General features: G+C 37.5%; 1 protein-coding gene across 12 annotated transcripts in view; it reads left to right on the forward strand.

The window, feature by feature from the left end:
• The window catches only part of UTRN (utrophin), a 505,655-nt gene that overhangs the window by 456,232 nt on the left and 23,851 nt on the right, over positions 1-25,572 (forward strand). For 11 of the 12 annotated variants that reach the window (XM_029224149.1, XM_029224150.1, XM_029224155.1 and 8 more), the window contains 4 exons: positions 14,318-14,454; positions 19,346-19,384; positions 19,610-19,675; positions 20,770-20,835. In XM_029224149.1, coding sequence (XP_029079982.1) covers positions 14,318-14,454; positions 19,346-19,384; positions 19,610-19,675; positions 20,770-20,835 — 308 coding nt within the window. The remainder of the gene's footprint in view (positions 1-14,317; positions 14,455-19,345; positions 19,385-19,609; positions 19,676-20,769; positions 20,836-25,572) is intronic. The other variant, XM_029224152.1, reaches the window with a different exon arrangement.

Here is a 25,572-nt window from a genome sequence, read left to right on the forward strand (position 1 = left end):
TGTAGGGGAGATGGTGTTATCATGGGAGCAACAGTACTCATCTCGTTCATAACTGCAATATGAAATTGCAGTTATGAACAACATGTAGGGGAATGTGTTCATAAGTAGACACAGAGTCATGCTAACAGCTAACAGGAAAGAAAAGTAATTAGAGGCTGTATGCATCTGCTGAGGGGCAGTGGCCCAATCCATGTAGGAAAAGTAGGGAAGTGGGGAAAGTCAATAGAGAGAATACTTACCCATTGGTAAATATAGCTATCAGGAACTGAAGCATTAGCCCAGATAAGAAGATGGTTTGAGAGTCATGTTAGCTCAGGTAGAAGGGATGAGATATTTGTAAAATTTTATTGCTAGAAAGGTCAGCAACATCAGCTACTCCCAGCATTCAAATTGTTAGGGATGGAATCATTGCAAAATTCTCTGCTTATGAACTGAATTTGGACAGGACTAGTTTGTTCTGAGAGTTTCGTTGAGATTTTGGTGAGAAGAGAGGAGGACGGGAAAAGCTTATTAAAAGTCAACAACACTTAAAACAGATTGTATTGCATTTTTGCAGTTTTTAAACAAGTGCATGTTACTTTTTTTGTTTGTTTGTTTTTTGTGGTATGCGGGCCTCTCACTGCTGTGGCCCCTCCCGTTGCGGAGCACAGGCTCCGGACACGCAGGCTCAGCAGCCATGGCTCACAGGCCCAGCCGCTCCACGGCATGTGGGATCCTCCTGGACCAGGGCACGAAGCCATGCGCCCTGCATCAGCAGGCGGACCCCCAACCACTGTGCCACCAGGGAAGCACGCATGTTACTTTTAAAGTATCAGGTTCAAGTATGTTCTTGTCAATATTGGTTAATATATAGGGATATAAAACAAAATTTCAACTTCTGGGAAATTAAGTGCATAAACATTCGCATTATAGGGGTCCCAGAAGGAGAAGAGAGAGAGAAAGGACCCAAGAAAATATTTGAAGAGATTATAGTCGAAAACTTCCCTAACATGGGAAAGGAAATAGCCACCCAAGTCTAGGAAACACAGAGAGTCCCATACAGGATAAACACAAGGAGAAACACGTCAAGACACATAGTAATCAAATTGACAAAAATTAAAGACAAAGAAAAATTATTAAAAACAACAAGGGAAAAACAACAAATATCTTACAAGGGAACTCCCATAAGGTTAACAGCTGATTTCTCAGCAGAAACTCTACAAGCCAGAAGGGAGTGGCATGATATACTTAAAGTGATGAAAGGGAAAAACATACAACCAAGATTACTCTACCTGGCAAGGATCTCATTCAGATTCGATGGAGAAACCAAAAGCTTTGCAGACAAGCAAAAGCTAAGAGAATTCAGCACCACCAAACCAGCTCTACAACAAATGCTAAAGGAACTTCTCTAAGTGGGAAACACAAGAGAAGAAAAGGACCTACAAAAACAAACCCAAAACAATTAATAAAATGATAATAGGAACATACATATCGATAATTACCTTAAATATGAATGGATTAAATGCTCCATCCAAAAGACACAGGCTTGCTGAATGGATACGAAAACAAGACCCATATATCTGCTGTCTACAAGAGCCCCACTTCAGACCTAGGGACACATACAGACTGAAAGTGAGGGGATGGAAAAAGATATTCCAAGCAAATGGAAATCAAAAGAAAGCTGGAGTAGCAATACTCATATCAGATAAAATAGACTTTAAAATAAAGAATGTTACAAGAGACAAGGAAGGACACTACATAATGATCAAGGGGTCAATTCTAGAAGGAGATATAACAATTATAAACATACATGCACCCAACATAGGAGCACCTCAATACATAAGGCAACTACTAACAGCTATAAAAGAGAAAATCGACAGTAACACAATAATAGTGGGAGACTTTAACACCTCGCTTACACCGATGGACAGATCATCCAGACAGAAAATTAATAAGGAAACACAAACTTTAAATGACACAATAGACCAGATAGATTTAATTGATATTTATAGGACATTCCATCCTAAAACAGGAGATTACACTTTCTTCTCAAGTGCACATGGAACACTCTCCAGGATAGATCACACCTTAGGTCACAAATCAAGCCTCAGTAAATTTAAGAAAATTGAAATCATATCAAGCATCTTTTCTGACCACAACATGAGATTAGAAATCAATTACAAGGAAAAAAAAGTAAAAAACATAAACACATGGAGGCTAAATAATACGTTACTAAATAACCAAGAGATCACTGAAGAAATCAAAAAGGAAATCAGAAAATACCTACAGACAAATAACAACAGAAACACAATAATCCAAAACCTATGGGATGCAGCAAAAGCAGTTTTAGGAGGGAGGTTTATAGCAATACAATCCTCCCTCAAGAAGCAAGAAAATCTCAAACAATCTAACCTTACACCTAAAGGAACTAGAGAAAGAAGAATAAACAAAACCCATAGTAGAAGGAAAGAAATCATAAAGATCAGAGCAGAAATAAATGAAACAGAAACAAAGAAAACAATAGCAAAGAGCAATAAAACTAAAATGAAAAATGAAAAAGGAGAAGTTACAATGGATACCACAGAAATACAAAGCATCATAAGAGACTACTACAAGCAACTCTGTGCCAAAAAACTGGACAACCTGGAAGAAATGGATGAATTCTTAGAAAGGTATAACCTTCCAAGACTGAACCAGGAAGAAATAGAAAATATGAACAGACCAATCACAAGTAATGAAATTGAAACTGATTAAATATCTTCCAACAAACAAGAGTCCAGGACCAGATGGCTTCACAGTTGAATTCTATCAAACATTTAGAGAAGAGCTAACACCCATCCTTCTCAAACTCTTCCAAAAAATTGCAGAGGAAGGAACACTCCCAAACTCATTCTACGAGGCCACAATCACCCTGATACAGAACCAAAGATGCTACAAAAAAGGAAAATTACAGACCAATATCACTGATGAATATAGGTGCAAAAATCCTCAAGAAAATATTAGCAAACACAATCCAACAACACATTAAAAGGTTCATACACCATGATCAAGTGGGATTTATCCCAGGGATGCAAGGATTCTTGAATATATACAAGTCAATCAATGTGATACACCATATTAACAAATTAAAGAATAAAAACCATATGATCATCTCAATAGATGCAGAAAAGTCTTTTGACAAAATTCAACACTGACTTATGATAAAAACTCCCCAGAAAGTGGGCATAGGGGGAACCTGCCTCAACATAATAAAGGCCATATATGACAAAGCACAGCAAACAACATTCTCAGTGGTGAAAAACTGAAAGCATTTCCTCTAAGATCAGGAACACAACAAGGGTGTCCACTCTCACCACTATTATTCAACATAGTTTTGGAAGTCCTAGCCACAGCAATAAGAGAAGGAAAAGAGATAAAAGGAATACAGATTGGAAAAGAAGAAGTAAAACTCACTGTTTGTGGATGACATGAAACTATACCTAGATAATCCTAAAGATGCCACCAGAAAACTACTAGAGCTAATCAGTGAATTTGGTAAAGTTGCAGGATACAGAATTAATGCACAGAAATCTCTTGCATTCCTCTACACTAACAACGATAGATCAGAAGGAGAAATTAAGGAAACAATCCCATTCACCATTGCAACAAAAAGAGTAAAATACCTAGGAATAAACCTAACCTAAAGAGGTAAAAGACCAGAAAACTATAAGACACGGATGAAAGAAATCAAAGATGACACAAACAGATGGGGGGATATACCATGCTCTTGGATTGGAAAAATCAATATTGTGTAAATGGCTATACTACCCAAAGCAATCTACAGAGTCAATGCAATCCCTATCAAATTACCAAAGGCATTTTTTACAGAACTAGAACAAAAAAATCTTAAAATTTGTATGGAGACACAAAAGACCCCGAATAGCCAAAGCAATATTGAGGGAGAAAAATGGAGCTGGAGGAATCAAACTCCCTGACTTCAGACTATACTACAAAGCTACAATAATCAAGACAATATGGTACTGGCACAAACACAGAAATATAGATCAATGGAACAGGATAGAAAGCCCAGAGATAAACCCACACACCTATGGTCAACTAATCTATGACAAAGGAGGAGAGGATATATGGAGAAAAGACAGTCTCTTCAATAAGTGGTGCTGGGAAAACTGGGCAGCTACATGTAAAAGAATGAAATTAGAACACTCCCTACACCATACACAAAAGTAAACTCAAAATGTATTAAAGACCTAAACGTAAGGCCAGACACTATAAAACTCTTAGAGGAAAACATAGGAAGAACACTCTTTGATATAAATCACAGGAAGATCTTTTTTGATCCACCTCCTAGAGTAATGGAAATAAAAACAAAAGTAAACAAATGGGACCTAATGAAACTTAAAAGTTTTTGCACACCAAAGGAAACCATAAACAAGACAAAAAGACAACCCTCAGAATGGGAGAAAATATTTGCAAATGAATCAACAGACAAAGGATTAATCTCCAAAACATATAAACAGCTCATGCAGCTCAATATTAAAGAAACAAACAACCCAATCAAAAAATGGGCAGAAGACCTAAATAGACATTTCTGCAAAGAAGACTTACAGATGGCCAAGAGGCACCTGAAAAGCTGCTCAACATCACTAATCATTAGAGAAATACAAATCAAAACTACAATGAGGTATCACCTCACACAGGTTAGAATGGGCATCATTAGAAAATCTACAAACAACAAATCCTGGAGAGGGTGTGGAGAAAAGGGAACCCTCTTGCACTGTTGGTGGGAATGTAAATTGATACAGCCACTATGGAGAACAGTATGGAGGTTCCTTAAAAAACTGAAAATAGAATTACCGCATGACCCAGCAATCCCACTATTGGGCGTATACCCTGAGAAAACCATAATTCAAAGACACATGTACCCCAATGTTCATTGCAGCACTATTTACAATAGCCAGGTCATGGAAGCAACCTAAATGCCCATCGAGAGACAAATGGATAAAGAAGATGTGGGTTGTATGTATATATATATATATATATATACATACATACATACATACATATACCCAATGGAATATTACTCAGCCGTAAAAAGGAACGAAATTAGGTCATTTGCAGAGATGTGGATGGACCTAGAGACTGTCACACAGAGTGAAGTAAGCCAGAAAGAGAAAAACAAATGTCGTACATTAAAGCATGTATATGGAATTTAGAAAAATGGTACAGATGAACCGGTTTGTAATGCAGAAAGAGAGACACAGTTGTAGAGAACAAACATATGGACACCAATGGGGGAAAGCCGGGGTCGGGGGTGGTAGGATGAACTGGGAGATTGGGATTGGTATATATCCACTAATATGTATAAAGTAGATAACGAATAAGAACCTGCTGTATAAAAAAAGAAATAAAATAGAAAAACCCCAGATTTAATACTTTCAGTATTTTTAGAAAATGTAGAAAAATCATTTTTCTACTGGAAAAATAGAAAAAGTTTTCTTTTTAAAGTTAAAAGTGAAATAACTTCTTTACAACTGTATATGGTTGGCAAGAAACAAAGAAAAACAAAAAGAAAATACTAGAAATAGTTGTTTTGTCCACCCCTCTCCACTCCTGCCAGCATCAATGTATTAATAAGACTATAAACATCAAATATAGAAAATACTGATTCATTCTTTGGAAAGCTCTCCATTGAGTTAGTGTGGTTTGTTTCTGGCAGTCTTACTTCTTCAGATAAGACTTGAGATGTTTGCCAATATGCTGAAAGCGCAACCTCATTGCTCTTTCTCTGATTTCAGCATCCTAAGGTGGGTTTTCGGTTCTTGCCCACTTACGTTATTTTCCCAGTAAGTTGAGTGCATCTACATTGTTGCTAGCTTTTTTTAAAAATCTTTTTATTTTATTTTATTATTTTTGGCTGTATTGGGTCTTCGATGCTGCGCGGGGTCTTTTTCCTCTGGTTGCGGCGAGTGGGGGCTACTCTTCGTTGCGGTGCGCAGGCTTCTCATTGCGGTGGCTTCTCTTGTTGTGGAGCATGGGCTCTGGGCACGCGGGCTTTAGTAGTTGGGGCACACAGGCTCAGTAGTCGTGGCTCACGGGCTCTAGAGTGCAGGCTCAGTAGTTGTGGTGCACAGGCCTAGTTGCTCTGTGGCATGCGGGATCTTCCTGGACCAGGGCTCGAACCCGTGTCCCCGGCATTGGCAGGTGGATTCTTAACCACTGTGCCGCCAGGGAAGCCCTGTTGCTAGCTTTTAAGGTGACATTTGAGCAAAATCAATTTTACTTTGGATGACTCACTACTTATTCTTGACCCTTTGATGATTCTGTTAATGCTAATTTTTTAGTTTCATATTTTTCCATTAGAACTGGTAAGACTCTGAGCTTATCTTACTAATTTCATCCTACCTATAGAATTCAGTGTGTCTGAATTTCAACTTGTTGAAATCTAGGAAACTTAAAGCAAAACTGAGAGGTTGTTTTGCAATTTTTAAAAAACTATTGGAACGTCTTTAAGATAAGCCCTATGATAATGAAATGTTCTCTTTAGAAGTATGCGTCTATCGTTTGGGACTATTGACTTCTATATGTAAGACGTAATTCCTGCTAATGAGGGTATTGTTCAACAATGATTTTTGTATTTGTGCATGATCCAAATAATAATAATTATTCTACCCATGTGCCAAAGACTGTGTTGTTTCTTATGTAATCTTGGTTTTCCTCCTTGTTCTTCCTTGTTTTCCTCTGTCTATAATTTATGCATATTTGTAGTTAAGTTAAAACTCTAATGTTGGGAGTATTTGTTAAGGAATTAGGTAATAGTGCCATCCCAAGTCATGAATTGACCAAAGAAATTTTGAGGAGATTTAAAATGAATATGGTTTTGTTTTTTTATTTGTAGTCCTCTAACTCTAAATTTTGCTCTATATGAAGTCTATATTTGTTCCCAATCAAGGAGTAAAACAGAGGAAAATTTAAAATACCCCCAACTTTGGTTGGCAAAATAGAACTCAAGAGTGAAAAATCATCTCATACCAGCTTACACAGGATTTTTTGGGATTTGGGTAGAGAGTTACATGGACAGACTTATGCCAGGCTACATTTTATATTATCTCACTGCTTCTTAATAGCAGCATAACAGAGGAAAGTATATTTTAAAGTATTCACATACCCACTTGTCTGTGTAGGTTCAGTTTTTAAATGTTTTTCACAGTGAGTCACCTTCATTAGATTTCCAAAAATGACAATTTGAAGGACAGTCCTCATTTGGATGTGAGAGTTCTTATGTGCTTGTTAAAAATGAGTCCAGAAGGATTTGGGGGAGATGGTGGTAGCAGTGGCTTCAGAGTTTTCAATCTCTTTTGCCTTTGCCATTTTCTTCCCATTTGTAAAGTAGTTACATAAAAAGAGGCAGAGATCTAGACAGCAAAACCAAACCTCTGGATAATATTTACAACAAAACTAGGTAATGGGATATCCTCCAAATAAATCTAGGTGGTAACAAACCACCACCAGTCACAAAACTTGCTACATATTGTTGGGGAGGAAAAAATTTACCTCTACCCGTCTAGGTTCTTCTGACTGGTCTAATAATTAAATTGACGTGAGACAGACTAACAAGAGAAAATCAAAGTTTAATTTTGTGCATACGAGAGACTCAAAGAAGTGACCAAAGCAGGCAGTTTTGTACCTTTTAGGCAAAAAAACCCAATAACTTTGTGAAGAACCGACAAGACAAAGAAACTTTGGCTTGGCTACCAGTTATGGAAGAATCTAAGCAGATGGTTCCCACAGCTTTCTCAGCCTTGAATTCCCTATTTCTAGCCATAAGGATGTTTCTCTGTGTCCTGGTGCAGAGAGGGTACCTTTTACATGAGAGATTATTTCCTGCTTTCAGGGGGACAAAGCATAGGGTCAGACTGTTCTTGCCCTGGCTGTTTCTCAATTAATTTAATCAATACGCCCCCTTTGGCATATTTTGGGGTAACAGAACATAGGAAAGAGCTAGAAATAAAAGAAAAATAATTTCAGAAATTAAGACTAATTAATTTTAGTCTTAATAAACAGAGCAGATAAATACCATAAAAGAAATAGAAGGTGAATAAGAGGCAAACCTTAAAACTTAAAAAGAAGTGAAGAAAGCAATATAAGGGATTCAAGAGAAAATGACAAATACTGAAGATAGGCCAGAAAAAAAAGGACTGGAAGTATGGATAGTATGAGTCCCTGAAGAAGAAACCCAAGATAAGGTAGAACAAACACTAAAAATAAAAATTAAAGGGACTTCCCTGGTGGTCCAGTGGCTAAGACTCCATGCTTCCACTGCAGGGGGCGTGGGTTTGATCTCTGGTTGGGGAGCTAAGATCCTGCATGCCTCATGGGGGCGCCAAAGATAAAAAATAAAACAATAAAATAAAATTTAAAAACAAGGAAAACTAATCAAGTCTACTTCCAAAAAAATCTTTTTGAAGAAAATCTTTCCTCCCTCAAAAAAAAAAAAAAAAACAAACCCAGAAGAACAAGAAAAAGTGAATCTGTACACTGAAAGAGTATATTATGCCTGAGAACACTAACTCAGAATGATCAACGCTATGACATATTCTGGTAAAATTAATGGACTTTAAAATAAAAAAAAAAATCCTTTGGTCATTTAAACAAAAGGAAAAAATGACTTAAAAAGGAAAGAAAATTAAATAACTATCAGACTTTTCAACTGCAATACTTTATACCGAAAGAGAATGGAGGAACATACTTAAGAAACTCAAGGGAAACATATATGAGCTAAGGATTTCATATCCAGAAAAACCAACTTTCTAGTAACTAGCAAAGGACACAGGAAATGCATCATCAACATGTAAGAGCTCAGGTAATATTGGTCCTATGAGCACTTCTTGGGGAATTTGTTAGAGACCAAAGTAACTAGAGACATAACATCCTACGGGCTGATGGAGAGCATTAACTATATTGTTACCAGTAGAACTTAAACTAAATGGGACAACAAGGAAGAGGCTCCTACTGGCCAAAGATGGGACAGTTTGAGCTTCAATAATGATAATATAGTTGACCCTTGAACGCAGCAACCTCCTGGAGAGTGGAAAATCCACGTAACCTTTACAGTGGGCCCTCCACATCCACGGTTTGTGTAGTGCTATAGTACATATTTAGTGAGAACAATCTGTGTATGAGTGGACCCGCGTCATTCAAACCCGTGTTGTTCAAGGGTCAACAGTAATTGCAGTAGATCAAAACTCATCAAATATGTTAATGTATGAATTCATAATGATATTTTAAAACAATTTAAAATTGGTCTTCTTTGGAAGATGGTAGGAAACCAATTCATTACAGGGAAAATTGGTCAATAAAAGAGAAAAATCAAACATGTAATCCTGCCTTTCCTGAATCAGCTTTACTATTGAGTGACTAAATGGATGAGGGGGATGTCCTTAAAAATTTTTTTCAACTAAAAATGAATGGTAGAATTAGAATATCACCATTTTAAAGCCCTCATTGGATGGATATAGGCATTTAGCATGAAAGCTACTAGGATTATGTAAGAGAGATGACCACACATCATGTGTCTCCTATAATCCTACCAAACACCGCTGATAATCTTGCCAAAAGAGCAAACCTGAGTCTCACTGAGTCTCATGCATTCTCTGGATCCAGCTGCCAATTTGCAGGATATCCAAAGGAACATGCTAAACTGCACCAAAAATATGCAACCAGCAAAATCCTACTCTTGAAAACTTCACAGGTTGAATTGCCTGAGTTTCCAACAGAAAAATTATAATGAAATGGCAAGTATGAAGAAGAAATCTGGTAGACTAAAAGTGACTTAAAATATACAGATTTTTTAAAATGAGCTAGACTAAACTATAGTATCTAGAGACAAACATTGGAGTGATGAAACTATTTTTAAAACACAAGGAAGTTATTGTAAAAATGAGGATGCTGGTTTTAGAGAGGTGGGAAGCAGTTATGACTGGAATGAGGCTTCTGAAATGTCCAACAAAGTTCAGTTTCCTGGGCTTCCCTGGTGGTCCAGTGGTTGGGAGTCTGCCTGCCGATGCAGGGTACACGGGTTCGTGCCCCGGTCCGGGAAGATCCCACATGCCGCGGAGCGGCTGGGCCCGTGAGCCATGGCCGCTGAGCCTGCGCGTCCGGAGCCTGTGCTCCACAACGGGAGAGGCCACAGCAGTGAGAGGCCCACGTACCGCAAAAAAAAAAAGTTCAATTTCCTGACTGGATGGTATTCACCATATAATTTATTTTATTAAGCCAGGTGCCTGTTGTATATAGTTTTATATATCTGTGGTTTATTTTGCAATAAAAAGGATTAAAAAATAAAACAGTCCATGGGCTTCCCTGGTGGCGCAGTGGTTGAGAGTCCGCCTGCCGATGCAGGGGACACGGGTTCGTGCCCTGGTCCGGGAAAATCCCACATGCCGTGGAGCGGCTGGGCCTGTGAGCCATGGCCGCTGAGCCTGAGCGTCCGGCGCCTGTGCTCCGCAATGGGAGAGGCCACAACAGTGAGAGGCCCGCGTACCGAAAAAATAAAATAAAATAAAAAATAAATAAATGAAACAGTCCAATTACAACCATTTGAAGAGTGGTTATCTCTGGGTGACAGAAGAGCTGGCAATTTTAATTTTTCTCCTTTTTCTCTTCCATGTGTATTTTTTTTCTAATTGTACTTGCACTGAACATTTCTTATATATGCAATTTGAAAGTTATAAAATGACATTTCAATATAAATTTTGTAAAACTCAGCCACAGGGTATCTTAGTAGTAGTACTTTATTTAAAATAAAGGTAAAATTCAGACTATAATAATAGTTTCGTCAATGGCTATGGCTTCTTTTTCTTACAAAACTTAAGACTGTTCCGTTTTTCACGGAGACGTGATATAGCTCTGGTATGGTGAAAAGACCCAGGTTTGCAAGAGCAGCTCTTGCCTTACTGACCTTGTCAATCTGAATCCCTGAAAGCCTTAGTGTCAGTTTCCTTTTGGGTCAAAATAGTGATGATACTCTCACTGCCCTTGATAATAAAAAAAAAAAGATTGAAAGAAAGCTATTTATAAGGTGAGACTTCTGTGCTAATATATTACCCTCGTTACATCTAATGAGATCTACAAAGTCTTTTGTTCTTTTTACTTCTTTTCTTACAGCAATAAGTGAAAACCTAGTCTTTTGAGAAATGCATGGATAACTTAACATGCTGGATAATTTTTGTAGTAATGAATGATCCTTTTGATTTCATCTTCATATCATAATATCAATAGTTGTTTGCTTTAAAAATAACAAGAATAACTCTGTCTCCATACTAGCAGGGAGACAGAGTTGAGTTTGATGGTATTCATTATGCTAGGTGGGTGGTCCTCTGTTCAGCTTTTTACCAAACTGTTGCTCTAGCACCTTCAAACAGAGAAATATTAGGTACTGTTATTAGATAGGAAATTAGATCAAATATGTACAAATATATTTAAGCCTTTTTTTTTTGTCCATGCCACGTGGCATGCAGGATCTTAGTTCCCTGACCAGGGATTGAACCTGCACCTCCAACATTGGAAGTGCAGTGTCCTCACCGCTGGACTGCCAGGGAATACCCTATTTTAACCTTTTTTGGTGAGAAAATAGGCATAATTCACTTTCTTGGCTCTATCCCAGCTAAAGAATCACATTCCTGTGGGATGAATTACTTTTCACTTTTCCTTTGAATATTGCATAAAGTTTATGGCATTAGTGAATTTAGTGCCCTTAGATTACAACTGCTGGTGGTAGTGTTTTTTCCTCATTAGCACTGTATATGAGAACGCACTCATTTTTTCTAAATATCAAATTTGAGCATTATCTGAAACCCCTGCTATAACTTTTTGGGAGGCAGGTAGGTGTTTTTTGTTTGTTTTTTGTTGGTCGGTTGGTTTTGCTTTGTTCTTCCATGTCCTGAATGTATTTAGCTAAAGAATGTGTGATGCGGAATTGGACTTGTACTTTTAATGATGTGTCATTTTTTTCCCAAGCAAGAGTTCACATTGAAACCAAAATAGAGATAAGCTAGAAGAACATTATACTAAGTAAAAGAAGCCAGTCACAAAAGACCACATGTTATTTGATTCCATTTATAAGAACTGTCCAGAATGGACAAATCCACAGAAACAGAAAGTAGATTAGTGGTTGCCAGAGGCTGAGGGGAGGAGATGGGGGTGGGGAGAGGGGTGGGAATGATTGCTAATCGGTACAGGCTTTCTTTCTTTTTGAGGTGATGATGATGTTCTAGAATTAGATTGTGGTGATGGTTGCACAACGCCATGAATATACTAAAGGCCACTGTATTGTACGCTGTCCTGGCTGAGGCAGACTGGGGAAGTGGCCCGGTGCCTTGCCCACCTGGCCTTTTCTCCCACCCGCCCCACTCAGGGCTGCCTGAGTTAAAGACCTGGATATGGCTTGAAAATCACTGGCCCGAGCAATAAAAACCTTCTTATTGCCAGATGGAAATGGACCAAGTAAAAGCTGGAGGCCGTTACTTCTTTATCTCCTTGTATATTAACAGTGTGTTAAGGACAGACATAGAAATAAATTGGGTCATAAATGCTTATTATTGCATGGGGCCTTCTTTTTGTATTTCTATCATGGAAAGCTTCTTCCTTTTTTTGTCTCTTTACCAAAACATTCAGGATAAACATATGTATAAACTTAATGATCTGTGTTTGTGATACCCATTGCTAAAAGTCCAAATGTCCTTTATAGTAGTGATATATCCTTTTGGCTTTATTCTCTGTAGCAGGCATTGTGTCTCTAAATATTGCCTTCTTTACTCCCAACTGTGTTCTGCTTCTTTCTCCTGTTCTGCCTGGTTAGATTTTAATACCCCCAAACCATCCTCTTATAGCAACCCTTTTTCCTCTACAGAGCGCCTTGGATTTTTTTTTTCCCCCGTTAATAGCTCATTTTCTACACTTTATATTTGGGAGGGTCTGTATCTATATAACTGCAGGTATTATATAGTTTTTTCTTTGTTATTCAGGAAAAGATTTGACATTGTGGGTCTGATAGCAAGGCCTACTGAGAATGTGGGCTTTGCTTGCTATACATATCCTTTTAAATAAAGCAAAGATTGATGTGTAAATAGCTTAGGCTGATTTATGTTTTCTCTCTGCTCTGCAAGCTTAGAGAATCAAAAGTTTCCTTAATTGTTTACTAGAAGAAGACATATTTAGGTGGAATGGGAGCAAATAGAAAGTAACAAAACCACAAAAGCGTTGTTTTAAAAAATAATTACATTTTGTTAAACTTCTATTTGCATGAGTCTTGGGCATGCTTGTCATGAGGGAAAAGACAGACTGGGGAGGGTGCAAGGCCTGGAGGGAAGCAGGTGGCAGGTAAGTCAATATATTTAGTACTCAGTTTGTTATCATAGAAAAGTCCTCTGGTTTCACTTTGTAAAGAGGTTGGCATGAGGTCTGCCTAGCTGTAGAAGGGATAGCCAGCTAGGAGTCAGATGACCAAGGTTTCAGTTCAGTTCTGCACACATCAATATTTTAAATACACCTTCAGAAGGACTAAAGTTGATGTCTGTTTAACATATTCCAAAAAAAACTAGAATTGATGATACGGAGTAGAAAACTGGGGCTCAGAGAACAGTTCCTTGAGTGGATGAGGGCTTGGGAATTGGGGTGGATTTCAGCCCACCTCACCCTAAATGATTAGTAACTAGTCATCCTGAAATGCTTCTTTAAAAAGTCACATTTTATATGGCCATTAGTAATTTAGTCCATGTCGAATAATTATATATTTGTATGGTTGGAAAAGAACAAGAATCTGACAGTATTTCTTGCAATACAGAGAACCAGTGTGGCCCTGCACTTTCTCTCTTGTGTATTTCTCTTTTCTAGATTACAATGTATGTTGACTTGTACAGGCTGTATATATAGCTCAGCCTGATTTATTCACCTTAGTTAAAACCATATAATATCCAGAATACTTCATCATCACCAAATGTTAGTAACATATTGCAGCTTTTTTAGTGAAAGGAATCAACCAGTAAGATTGCCAAAACTAATTTTACTTTTAGGCCCGATTTTTAACATATTGGGGAAATTATCTACTTATGGTGTATGCTCAACAGAAAATTTAAAATTGTAAACTAATTGCTGGATATATTTAATGATGAGTCCTGAGTGCCATGTGTTATGACCTTGTGCGCTATTCCAAAAATACATAAAGCTACTGAAACTGTGGTCATGTAATTGCATCAGTTTACATCTACTCTAATTTGATTGTAGATAGTTGTCTCCTTCCTTCCATTTTAATGAGAAGAGTGTGATTTTTTCAACCTCATAGACAACATCTGGGGAAGATGTACGGGACTTCACAAAGGTGCTGAAGAATAAGTTCAGATCGAAGAAATACTTTGCCAAACATCCTCGGCTTGGCTACCTGCCTGTCCAGACAGTTCTTGAAGGTGACAACTTAGAGACGTAAGTTTACTTTTACTATTAAAACTTGTATTTGTATATGCTCTTATATCTGCTACTTTTATGTTAGTGACAAAAGAGAAATCTGATACCAAAAAAGAATTTGTGTTTTGGTAAAATGTTTCATTTTAAAAGAGGTAAAATAAACTTGGAATCAGTCTTCACAACATGAATTTTGACTGTTTGCTTTTGATGGCGCAGCAAAACTTCCAGGTTTAATTTTGCCTGTGTTCCTAAACATGAAATAGACAAAATTTCTTAAAAGTATATAATTTGAGTTTACAAACATAAATGAAACAAAGCTTCAAGTAACAAAATTACTTTGGGATTATAAAGCAGAGAATAGCAATGTATAGCCTGAAATGAAAAGAACAAGAAATTTTAAAGTGAGCCAGAAGAAATGCAAGAGCAAATTTTAAATTACTAAACAATTATACATCAAGATCAAAATAAATATGATTTTAAATCTTTGAATCACTTTTTAAAAATATCAGCATAAATATGCCTGCCAAGGCAGTTTTCTTGTGCTTGAATCTTGGGGGGAATTAACTTTTATTGCTAATCATAGCAGAGTGCCTAGTCGTAAAGAATAGTGAAGTTCTAGTTACAGAAATATGCCCTCTCAAGTAACTACAGAAGAGAAGCTCCAAAGTGTGAAGTATGGCGTTTCCTACATTATATAGTAGAGAAAATTGTAATAAGAAGTATAAAAATGTGTTGACATTTAACCTTCAAAACTCATAATTCATTTTATTGTGTATATGAGAGATAATCAGAGAATAGTAATCGTCCAGTGTATTATGACAGTCCATGTCTCAAAGATGTCAAAACAGAGGGATAGACTATTTAGTCCAATTTTTTTTCCCATATAAAACCCTATAGACCAGGGGCTTTGCTACATTTATGTGCAGTTTTTTTTTTAAATTTGTTGAACTGCTAAGAAGTAGAAGAAAGACCACAGCCAAAGCATAGTAGGTATTTTTATCCCTCTATAGGTAACATTATGGGTGTGCAGCAGAAAGAAATATAAAGCAGCTGTATATGTAGATAAAAATACCACATACTCATTTAAAGCATACCAAGAAATTCAAACTTTTTGATAACCTTGCTTGATTTCAAATTCTGTACAATTAGGATATACGCCTCCCAGTCATTTTTTCCACAGTACATTTTAGAAGAAATTTTATTGAAACAATTTCAATTTAAAGGACACTACTCAAATACTTAAAATCCATAAGGAAAGGTATATTTTTGGTCCTCTGTTTTGTGGGTAGATTTTTTTTCTTTTTTTTCAAAAGTGTATGATAATACATTCTTATTTGTTTTAGTATCCAATATATAGCTTAACTATGCTGAACACCTTATAATAAAGACAAAATTTTACTTATCTTGGTATCAGATCTAAATAACCTTTGGAGTAGTTGCCTGAAGCATAGAATTATCACACAGTGCTTTTATTTATAGGATACTTTGATAGGTTTGAAATAGTGATGTGCCTTTCACTCTTTGGATAAACCATTTGGGACCATTTATGTCCCAGATATCTGCATCCTTCATATGAATCATACAGATAGATAGATCTTTTAAACTTCTTTTAAGCAATTTTGATAATTTGCCTTTCACTGTCAAAGTAATCACTGACATCAATCATTCTATTCTGGGTGACTCAGTGAAAGTAAAAAAGAACAGAAAAGTGTGCCAAATAATTTTGTGCTATGATTTTTGGCTGTAACTCTGAAGATGCTTCATTTTAGCTAACATAAATTTACCAGCATTGTCAGTGAGAGGAAAACAAGAGAAAGAAAAGAAGGAGTGTAAGATTAAGTCAGATGTCACAAGATCGTTTTTGAAAAAGATTTATGAGCTACTGGATACATTGGGCAGGTTTTCTTCTTTTTTCACTCCTAGGATGCGTTCTTGGAGTCAGTATAGTTCATTTTTCTACTGAGCCCTTTCCAGTACAGGGCCACTTAATCTTCTGGTGTAACAATTTACATGAGTGGGTAGTAAAAAATTTGATTTCATTTATTCTCCTATTTGTGGGAAGAGAACATTGGAGAAAAACCAGCAAAGTGGTAAATGTGTTGAAGTTATATATGAAGCTGATTAGAATTTTCTTTTGCTTCTTTCTCTTTCATCTCTGCAAAATGTAAGGTCTTATCCCCTATCCAGTAATTATACATGCGTGCGTGGAGGGGTTTTATGGGAAAATTAGTAAAAGAAGGTAAACAAATCCATGATTAGGCTTATTCGATTAATTTTATAACTATGCAAGATTTTTTTTTCAAAAAATAAATCAAAATAAATGAGTAGAGCTTGATGAAAGAGTTACCGTTGAAAATAAACCTGAGAAACAGGCTCAAAGAGTGACAAAGAAATTTGAGAATTGAGTGAGATTTACTGGCCAAAAAGGTTTCCCTGAAGATTAAAAGGAGTAAAATAGACACCTCTCCCTTATTGGTTAAGGTGGAGTAGATGAGTTTCATGTTTTTTTAAGTTCTTACTGTAGCAAGAACCAATTCATAGTAAGTAGAATTATGGTTGTGGGGGCATTGCACTGGCAGGAAGTGACAGCTAACCTGGAGAACTGAAAGAGTAATAGGGCCAAACGCTCAGTGTTTGGTGCCTGGGGAGGAGAGGGAGAGTTTCAAGCCAAGGCAAACATTTTCAAAAGCCTGAAGACAAGATTGTTTCAGAAACTGGGATGGGAAGTAATGAAAATGGAGAGAAAAGCAAGAACCAGATAATGAATGACCTTGTAGGCCATGCCACGGTGTTTGTAGGTTACTTGAGAGCCCTGGGGAGCCATTGAAGATTTGTATGTTAGAGCACACTGGGACTGCACTTACTCTGCCTGGGGAGAAATGGACTTCAGAAGGCAAAAAGGTTGGAAGCATTTAAGGTTGGAAGAATTTAAGGCACCAAAGGAGTCACGAAGTTCTTCAAAGAAAGTCTGGGTTATATTTCATATAACATTAGTAGAGTCAGATTCCTTCCATATTAGTGTGTGATTAACCAAACTCTGTTCAAACACTACTCTGGAAAGCAGGGATAGGCCACATTATGAAGTCTGGGCTAACACATAGATTGGTCTTATTTTTAACCCCCTTTAATCATAGATTCTAACAATGCAGGGAGAATATTGCCCAGTTTTCCTCTTCTAGAATTAAATGAAAAAGCTTATCACTTAACATTTTTTTCTGCAAATCAAGGTACTTTGAAGTCAATAAAGCCTAAACTTTTGGGTTTTTTTAATCTTTATTTCTTTTCTTAGAAATTTTCACAATATATAAAAAACTTTCTCTTGAGAAACTTCAATTCAGCTTTCTGCCTCTGCCATTCTTATCTTAGTTCAGTGAATCACTATTGTGCTAACTGAATTAACCTTACAGGAACCAGTCAAGCAGTTTCACAAAGCTTTTCTGAGTTCAATTAAGATCAAAAAGTACATATGTTTCTTACATTTAAAGCTCACAGCGAATGTTGTAGTACACTTGAATTTTAGAAATGGTCTCTCAAGCAGTTCCTATTTTTTAGAGAGTGTATAGCAAATCATTTACCTGACACTTACCATACATATTTCAGAGTTAATGAAAAGTGATGTAAAAAGACTATTGAATAATACTGTTTTGTTTCATTGTTGTTGTATCTATTTTATACGTGGGTAATTAAGTCTATTTACAGTATAGATGTTCTGACAAACACAGACTGAATAAATGCCTGTTTTTGAAAGTAGGTCCAAAGAGTCTCAGTTTTCCATCCCAATAAGATGACCTTCCATCTTCTTTTAACCTTTGCTATGCAGACATCAACTTTTGCTTCCCAGTAGGAGATAATGAAATCATTAACTTTTTCTTGAGTGTGTATCTGTAATAGAAATAGGAGAATCAAGTAGATCTAGAATAATTTAAACTTTTCTTCCTCTTTGTTTCAATCAGCATTAGCTTTTGCAGGAGATTTTACTTAATTAGAAAACTAATTTTCTTTAGAATTTTAAATTTCCACATTCATCAGTATTCCCTCCTCTTCCTTCCCCTCCAGTAAAAAAGGTTAGCGTTTGAACTAGCTTTTAATTAGGATCATTTGTTTTCAAAGGATGCATGGAGACTTAGGGATTTCTAGGCAGTGCTGGGAGGTTGGAGTATACCCCCAGTGCTAGGAGGGATACTGAATAATCAAGTTCCAGTCTCAAGCCCTGATTCAAGCAATGTTCCTTTTGTCAGTTTCTTAGATAGAACTTCTGGATAAAATTTTGTTTGAAGACAGTGAGTGTATCATGATCTAGAAAAGTTGCTTTCAGTTTTATGGATAATTGAGAATTCTGGCCGGGTGTAGAGGAAAGCGTCACATCTTTTTTCAGTGAATCTGTGAGGTTGAGATACTTTGTGTACACCTGGATTTGGATTTTTACGTTTAAAATTGAGCAAAGATTCAGAACATTCTCATCGCAACTCTGCCATCAATATACAATGTAGTCTTTGGTATTTAACTTTACCATTCTGATCAAGTTTCTTCTCCAGGGAAAACAAAAACATGATTGCATCTCCCTTCGGTATGTTATGGAACATTATTGTTTACATAACTTTGAGGTATTTTAGAGCGTTCTGTTTCTTTTTTCAATCAGATTACTTAAAGATGTGTTTGCTATCTATAACAAATATCCTGTAATATCTGTGAAAAGGCCCCTGCAGGCACTTGAATACACAGTATCTTTTCTAGAATAAACAGTCATTTGTTGTTAGTTTTGATTTTGTCACAGTGGACCTCAGGGCAACCAAACATGGGAGTGGAAGACAATTGAGAATGTCCCCCACCCCTACGCCCACTGCTTTTGTCTTAAATTGCTCTAAAGTGTTTGTTCTATGACTTTTGTCTCCCTCTGCCCTCTTTGCAGTCCTATGGCACTCATCAGTCTGTGGCCAGAGCACTATGAGTGAGTATTCGCAGCTCCATATGCACAAGACTGATGTTCTGATCAGCTTTATCAGCATGGGGTGATTACTAAGCTCTTGTTCTAAAATAATACTTCTGCCCCCTGGGTAACAATCCTAGTGGTTTCTTTGCATGTCAAATTCATCATTTAACTAAGCTAACATTCCTAAAGTAACATCTGTCAACATTTGTGTGTAAAACTGTTTATTTGCTTTCTCTCTTATAGCCCTTTACAGTCTCCTCAGCTGTTTCATGATGATACCCATTCAAGAATAGAACAGTATGCTACACGGTAAGAAACTCTGATAGGAGCCCTCCACTGCACTGCCACCCAGAATGTATCTCTTTCTGTATTAATCTTATATCATTAACGTGCCTTGATTTAAGGGAGGTAGTTTGGCAGAAGTCGTGATTCCATTATATTTGAAAGCTGGGCTTTCATCTCTCCATGTTGTAATTTGCACTTTACCAAACACCTGCTATACATTCTGTGGACTAAGTCTCCATGGGATGTGATTACTGAGCTCATGAGAACCCAAACACCATACAAGCAGGGTTTAGATAATGTAACCCAGTTTTCAGTGAATGAAAGTAGGGATTGAAAGTGTTCTCAGGAGGGGGTGCACATATGAATTAAAATACGTAATTAAATGTATGCTAAAGCTTTATTATAGGGGTTTATTTTAGAGTCCCCAAACAATATAGAGTGTAGGCTGGTCTTGACGGTATGTACAAACTTTCAGGAAAAAATACACGCTAAGCATCGGCAGGGCTAGTTACCACCTGCGCCTTAAAAGGTTAGTTCCAGCGCCGTAAGATAGTAACATTTGAACTGAGTAGAAGTAGAAGGCCAAGTAGAAATTTGGGGAGAAAGTCAGGCTTGGACCATTGGAAAAACATACTCAAAAGCATTGAGCTAGGAAAGAACATGGTTTATTTAAAGGATTGCAGGTAGAGAAAGGGGAAAGGATGAGAAGGAATGAAGGGACAGAAGCTGAAGTCCAATAATGGGGGGGCCCACCTGCTAAGGAGTAGGATTCTGTCCTTTGGTAAAGGGGAGTCATGGAGAGTCTTTAAACACGAGAGGAACATAATCAGATTTGTGTGAGAATGAAGACTGACCTAAGGGTCTCGGAGGTCAATTCTGAGACTAGGTCTATTAGGAGACTAAGGAACATGGTATAAAATAAAGGTCTCCAGGCCTTAAGGCAGTGGTGATAGAAATATAGCTCAACATTAGATGTTTTAATTTCAAAGTCTTGCTGGGGGATTTGGGCCGTTCTGTATTTTGTGAGAATTAGGACAGTTTAAGGAACACTGAGGATGTACCAGTCGACTATGCCCTATATGGCCACATTCTCTAACCTCCTTATTTTCATTTTTCAGACTGGCCCAGATGGAAAGGACTAATGGGTCTTTCCTCACTGATAGCAGCTCTACCACAGGAAGTGTGTAAGTAAATCATGAAATTAGTGCTGCCTGGGAAAGCTAGTTCTTGTCGGATATAATCTTCATTGATTGCAGCCCTGAATTTTGATCCCAATCAAAATTGATAAGTGTGGTTATAAAAATGTCTACATAGATTTTATGCTTTCAAGCCATGATAGTATAAATTGGATATGTTTATTTAGTTAGTTTCATATAAGTTACTGAAAAAAATCCTACATTTGGCCACTCATCTGTCTCAGGAAAATCAGATTGTTTTATTTATAAATACAGGTATAGATATTCATTCCATTTGTCTGATATTTCTTGTTAATTTAACAAATGTAGTTCTACAGAATATGTGCTATTCTGTAAAATTCTCTTCCTTCTGTGTGCTCACATTTTCTCCATAGTCTCTGCCATTTAATAATTATAACCCACACAGGCTTGGACATCTCTTCCCCACTCTTCATTGAAAAGTGTTAACTCCTCTGCCAATATCTGATTTTATTAGCAACTAGGAAAAGCCTCCTTAACTTAAGAATACTTTTTAAAAACCTTTCTAGACAGTTATTTTCCCTCTCATTATCCCACTGTTGTGTGCCATCTTGCTTTTAGAACTTTTCCCACCCTCCACCACCTTGGAATTAACATTTTAAATTCTGAATGATGTCTAAAAGATTTCAATAGTGTCAAGTTTACTTGACTCACACAGATTCATTGTGGTCTGGATCTGGTGGGAAGCTGTAAGGTAACCAGGAAAGTTGTAGAACATGGTTCTTAGGTGTTTTATACTAAAAAAGATCATGGAGAGAGCCAAGTTGAAATACCTTAGGGCACTCTTAACATGGAATGTCTTCTTGTCAATATATTTTTTTTTTTTTTTTTTTTTTTTTTTTGCGTTACGCGGGCCTCTCACTGTTGTGGCCTCTCCCGTTGCGGAGCACAGGCTCCGGACGCGTAAGCTCAGCGGCCATGGCTCACGGGCCCAGCCGCTCTGCGGCATGTGGGATCTTCCCGGACCGGGGCACGAACCCGTGTCCCCTGCATCGGCAGGCGGACTCTCAACCACTGCGCCACCAGGGAAGCCCTTCTTGTCAATATTTTTAAAAAATTGTTTTACTGTCATTAAGCTTATAAATAAAAGCTCTCAGGAGATTGTTCAATTTTAAATTTCAAAGATTAGCAAGTTAATACTATATAATAATGCAGTAGTGATTTACCTTATTATTAATGTACTGTGAGTTTGGAACAATTCCCAAAGCAAGATAATAGCATATTCATAATGCTTGTTTCATATTTAACCTCCTAGTATGTATTTCTTATAAAGTAGTTAGTATCTTGAATATCCTAAATCCACATGACTTCCACCACGTTTGACAAATAGCTAAAGAATTAAATAAAATTTAAAAATAATCATTAAAACCAAAATAATTAAAACCAAACTTAAATTCTTTAAAATGTGTTCTTTGCGCCTTGTGAACAGAGTAAAGGCAATGCTCAAATTTAGTTTCTCCTATTTTCAAATTAGAATAAGCACTACTTATTTTTAAATTTAGCACCAGTGCCTGAGAAAAGACAGTAATCGGATGACTAACAGCTGAATACATTTTGATCTACTATCAGCAGGTATCTTAACTCATTCTTCCATCCAGCAAATACTTACTGTAACCCTACCTTGCAGTAGCGTGCTGGAGGCAATTGTGAGAGCTGGTTGTTAAATTTTCAAGAAGTTTGTAAGCTTCTTGTTAAACAGAGCCGTTATTCAAGTTCATTTGTATACACCTGCAGTTCAATAGATTAGGTTAAAATAAAAACAAAAGTAATACTCAAAACTCATCACATCCTAATTATTTTACTTCACTTTACTATTATCTATGCTCTTGGGGTGTCAGGTGGTGTGCTGCAACTGTGTATCTTTTCGCAGCTCTACATTCTGTGAAGTCATTAGCTTAAATTGACCATGAGGAAGGTATTTAAACCATAGAATTAAAAATGCTACAAATCAGGGCCTTTTTATATATTTATCTTGTAGAGAACCTGCTGGTAAACACTTAGCAGCACACCACTGCCATGTGTCCAATACTGTATAGATAAAGGTCGATCTGTCTTCAGGAATCTTACAGGCTAGAGGGGAGATGGATAAGTGTTCCCACAGGGGAGGAACATGGTGAGGGCATTTGAAGTAGACAAAATAATGGGCCCCCAAAGAAGTCGACATCCTAATCCCTGAAACCTATGAATGTGTCACTTTACATGGCAAAAGGGACTTTGCACAAGTGATTAAATTAAGGATCTTGAGATGGGAAGATTATCCTGGATTATCTAGGTGGGTCCACTGTAGTTGCAGGGGTCTTTGAAAGATGGAGGAGAGTCAGTTAGGGAAGGGGAGGTAACCGTAGAAGCAGAGGTAAGATACAGAGATTTTACAGGTGCTACACTGCTGGCTTTGAAAATGGAGGAATGTGGTGGCCTCGAGGTGCTGGAAAAGGCAAGGAACCAAATTCTCCCTTCTATGGGAGATTAAATTAATAGTGTAAGAATGTATAAATCACTAAAGAGAAATTGTTTTCCAGTTACTGGTACATTAATATTTTCTTAATGAATATGTTAATAAATCTTACTTTGTTAAAGCCAATCTGGAATTTCTTTGCTCCTTCACAGTTTGAACTACTGAGTATTCTGGGGTTCTTTTCCTGTGAACATGCAGGGGTTCCATCAAGTGAGAACGCTAACAGGGACTTAACCCTCGAAACCCTTCTCTGGACCTAAAATCCAGTGGTTTGACATAGAATGGTCATTCTTTCTCCCTTAAATGTATAATATTTACCTTTAAAATATTTTCATTTTAATCAGTACTTTTTTTTTTTTTTGCGGTACACGGGCCTCTCACTGCTGTGGCCTCTCCCGTTGCGGAGCACAGGCTCCGGATGCGCAGGCTCAGCGGCCATGGCTCACGGGCCCAGCCGCTCTGCAGCACGTGGGATCCTCCCGGACCGGGGCACGAGCCCGTGTCCCCTGCATCGGCAGGCGGACTCTCAACCACTGCGCCACCAGGGAAGCCCCAATCAGTACTATTGACTTGACAAGATGAATAAGTATTACAATAATAAATTTGTAATTCAACATCTGCTGGGCCCAATCTCCCAAATTTGATTTTGGGTGATCTCAGCCATAGGCAATAAAAGAAAGCCCTATGCCTTTGAGATGTGAATTTTGAGACTTGAACTTGTAATTCTCTCTAAGTTACCCAAGGCCCTTTAGTCATTTGTATCTGCAGTTTGAGCCTTTCTCTGTCCTTCAAACTGGTCAATGAAACCAGCTCCCTGGCTCCTAACAATGTTCATCTTCTGTGAAGCTGGTTAATTAGTCGTTGTACCTCCATGCATCATGGGTTGCTACCTCCCCAGCCTAGACCTGAATCAATCTCGTGGTTTATGTGGGCCCACATCAACCCAATTCCCAACATTCCCTTTTCTCCTGAAAGTCTGACTGTGGACAATTTAAAGGCATTAATTTTAAGGATACTAATTTTCTTTCAAGGAGGAATTGAGCAACCATGTCTCAAAAAGAGACAGGACTCAGGATAGTCCTGGGGAATCTGAGTAGCTGGAACTTAAGGACATCTCCTTAGGCCATTGCCATCAGGATGTCTCACTCCATCTGCCGTCTGCCCTTGAGCGACACTGTTGTATGTGGAAGGATCAAATTGGGGGGCTGGCCTGATTGGCACTGGCATTGCTGTTTGCAACTCTGAAGCCTGGAACAGAAAAAATCTTTAAAGGAAGGAAATTGCGGACAAAGCGCTTTGCTGTACATTTACTTGACCTGGTTGGTCATATGAATGGCTAGGTTAGGACTCTAGACCTTGTCCATTGACTTTGGACATTGAATATTATGAGAGTTGGAAGCTAAACATTTTTCTTTCTTTACAAATGATTTCCTGTTTTGTTTTGATTTCTGGCTGATTTCTTGAGATGCTTTATCCTGAATAGATAACATTTTCACTGGGATATATATGATCATTTTTCTTTTGTTATTATTTCTTTTTTGCATACTCAGTCTTTTTAGTTTCTATGCTCTTTTTCGCCTGAGAAATATTTACAAATGTTCTCCTCTACTCTTACTTTTTTATTGCTTTATTATTTCATTTTATTATTTAGTTTATATGCACTGTATTTTTATGCTTTGTCCATTTGTCCTGTCCATTTATTAGATCTGTACTTTTTAATCCTCTCTTATTATGGCCTCTCTCTTCATTTAAATTGAGTGAAGTGCCTCCAAGCATCACTGACTTAGAGTCTTGTTATCCTTAGCAGCTAATTGGTATCCCTGTGGTGTTGATACATTAGCTTCACAGCCTTCTCTGCTCCTTCATAATACAGTTATGTTTAGGGTATAATAATAAATTACCCATTTACTCCCTCTCAGGAAAATACCCTCCCCCACCTCTAAACACACACGCACATAACCTCCTTGCCAGGTTTCTGTTTGATTTTGCTACATGGGCATCCTAGGAGCTTTGGGTTCTGCTTTCTTTCTTTCTTTTTTCATTTATTTTTTTGACCTCACTGCATAGCTTGTGGGATCTTAGTTCCCCGACCAGGGATCAAACCCATGCCCCCTGCAGTGCAAGTGTGGAGTCTTAACCACTGTACCTCCAGGGAAGTCCCTGGATTCTGCTTTCAAACACTGCTGCTCTGCATTGGTGCAGAACCCATTCTCTCGTCTTATCCTCACCCTTCTAAATTTAGAAGCAAGCAT

The sequence above is a fragment of the Monodon monoceros genome, unplaced genomic scaffold (genome assembly GCF_005190385.1).
Source record: "Monodon monoceros isolate NGI ecotype Baffin Bay Population unplaced genomic scaffold, NGI_Narwhal_1 Super_Scaffold_15, whole genome shotgun sequence".
In the NCBI taxonomy this organism is placed as follows: domain Eukaryota; kingdom Metazoa; phylum Chordata; class Mammalia; order Artiodactyla; family Monodontidae; genus Monodon; species Monodon monoceros.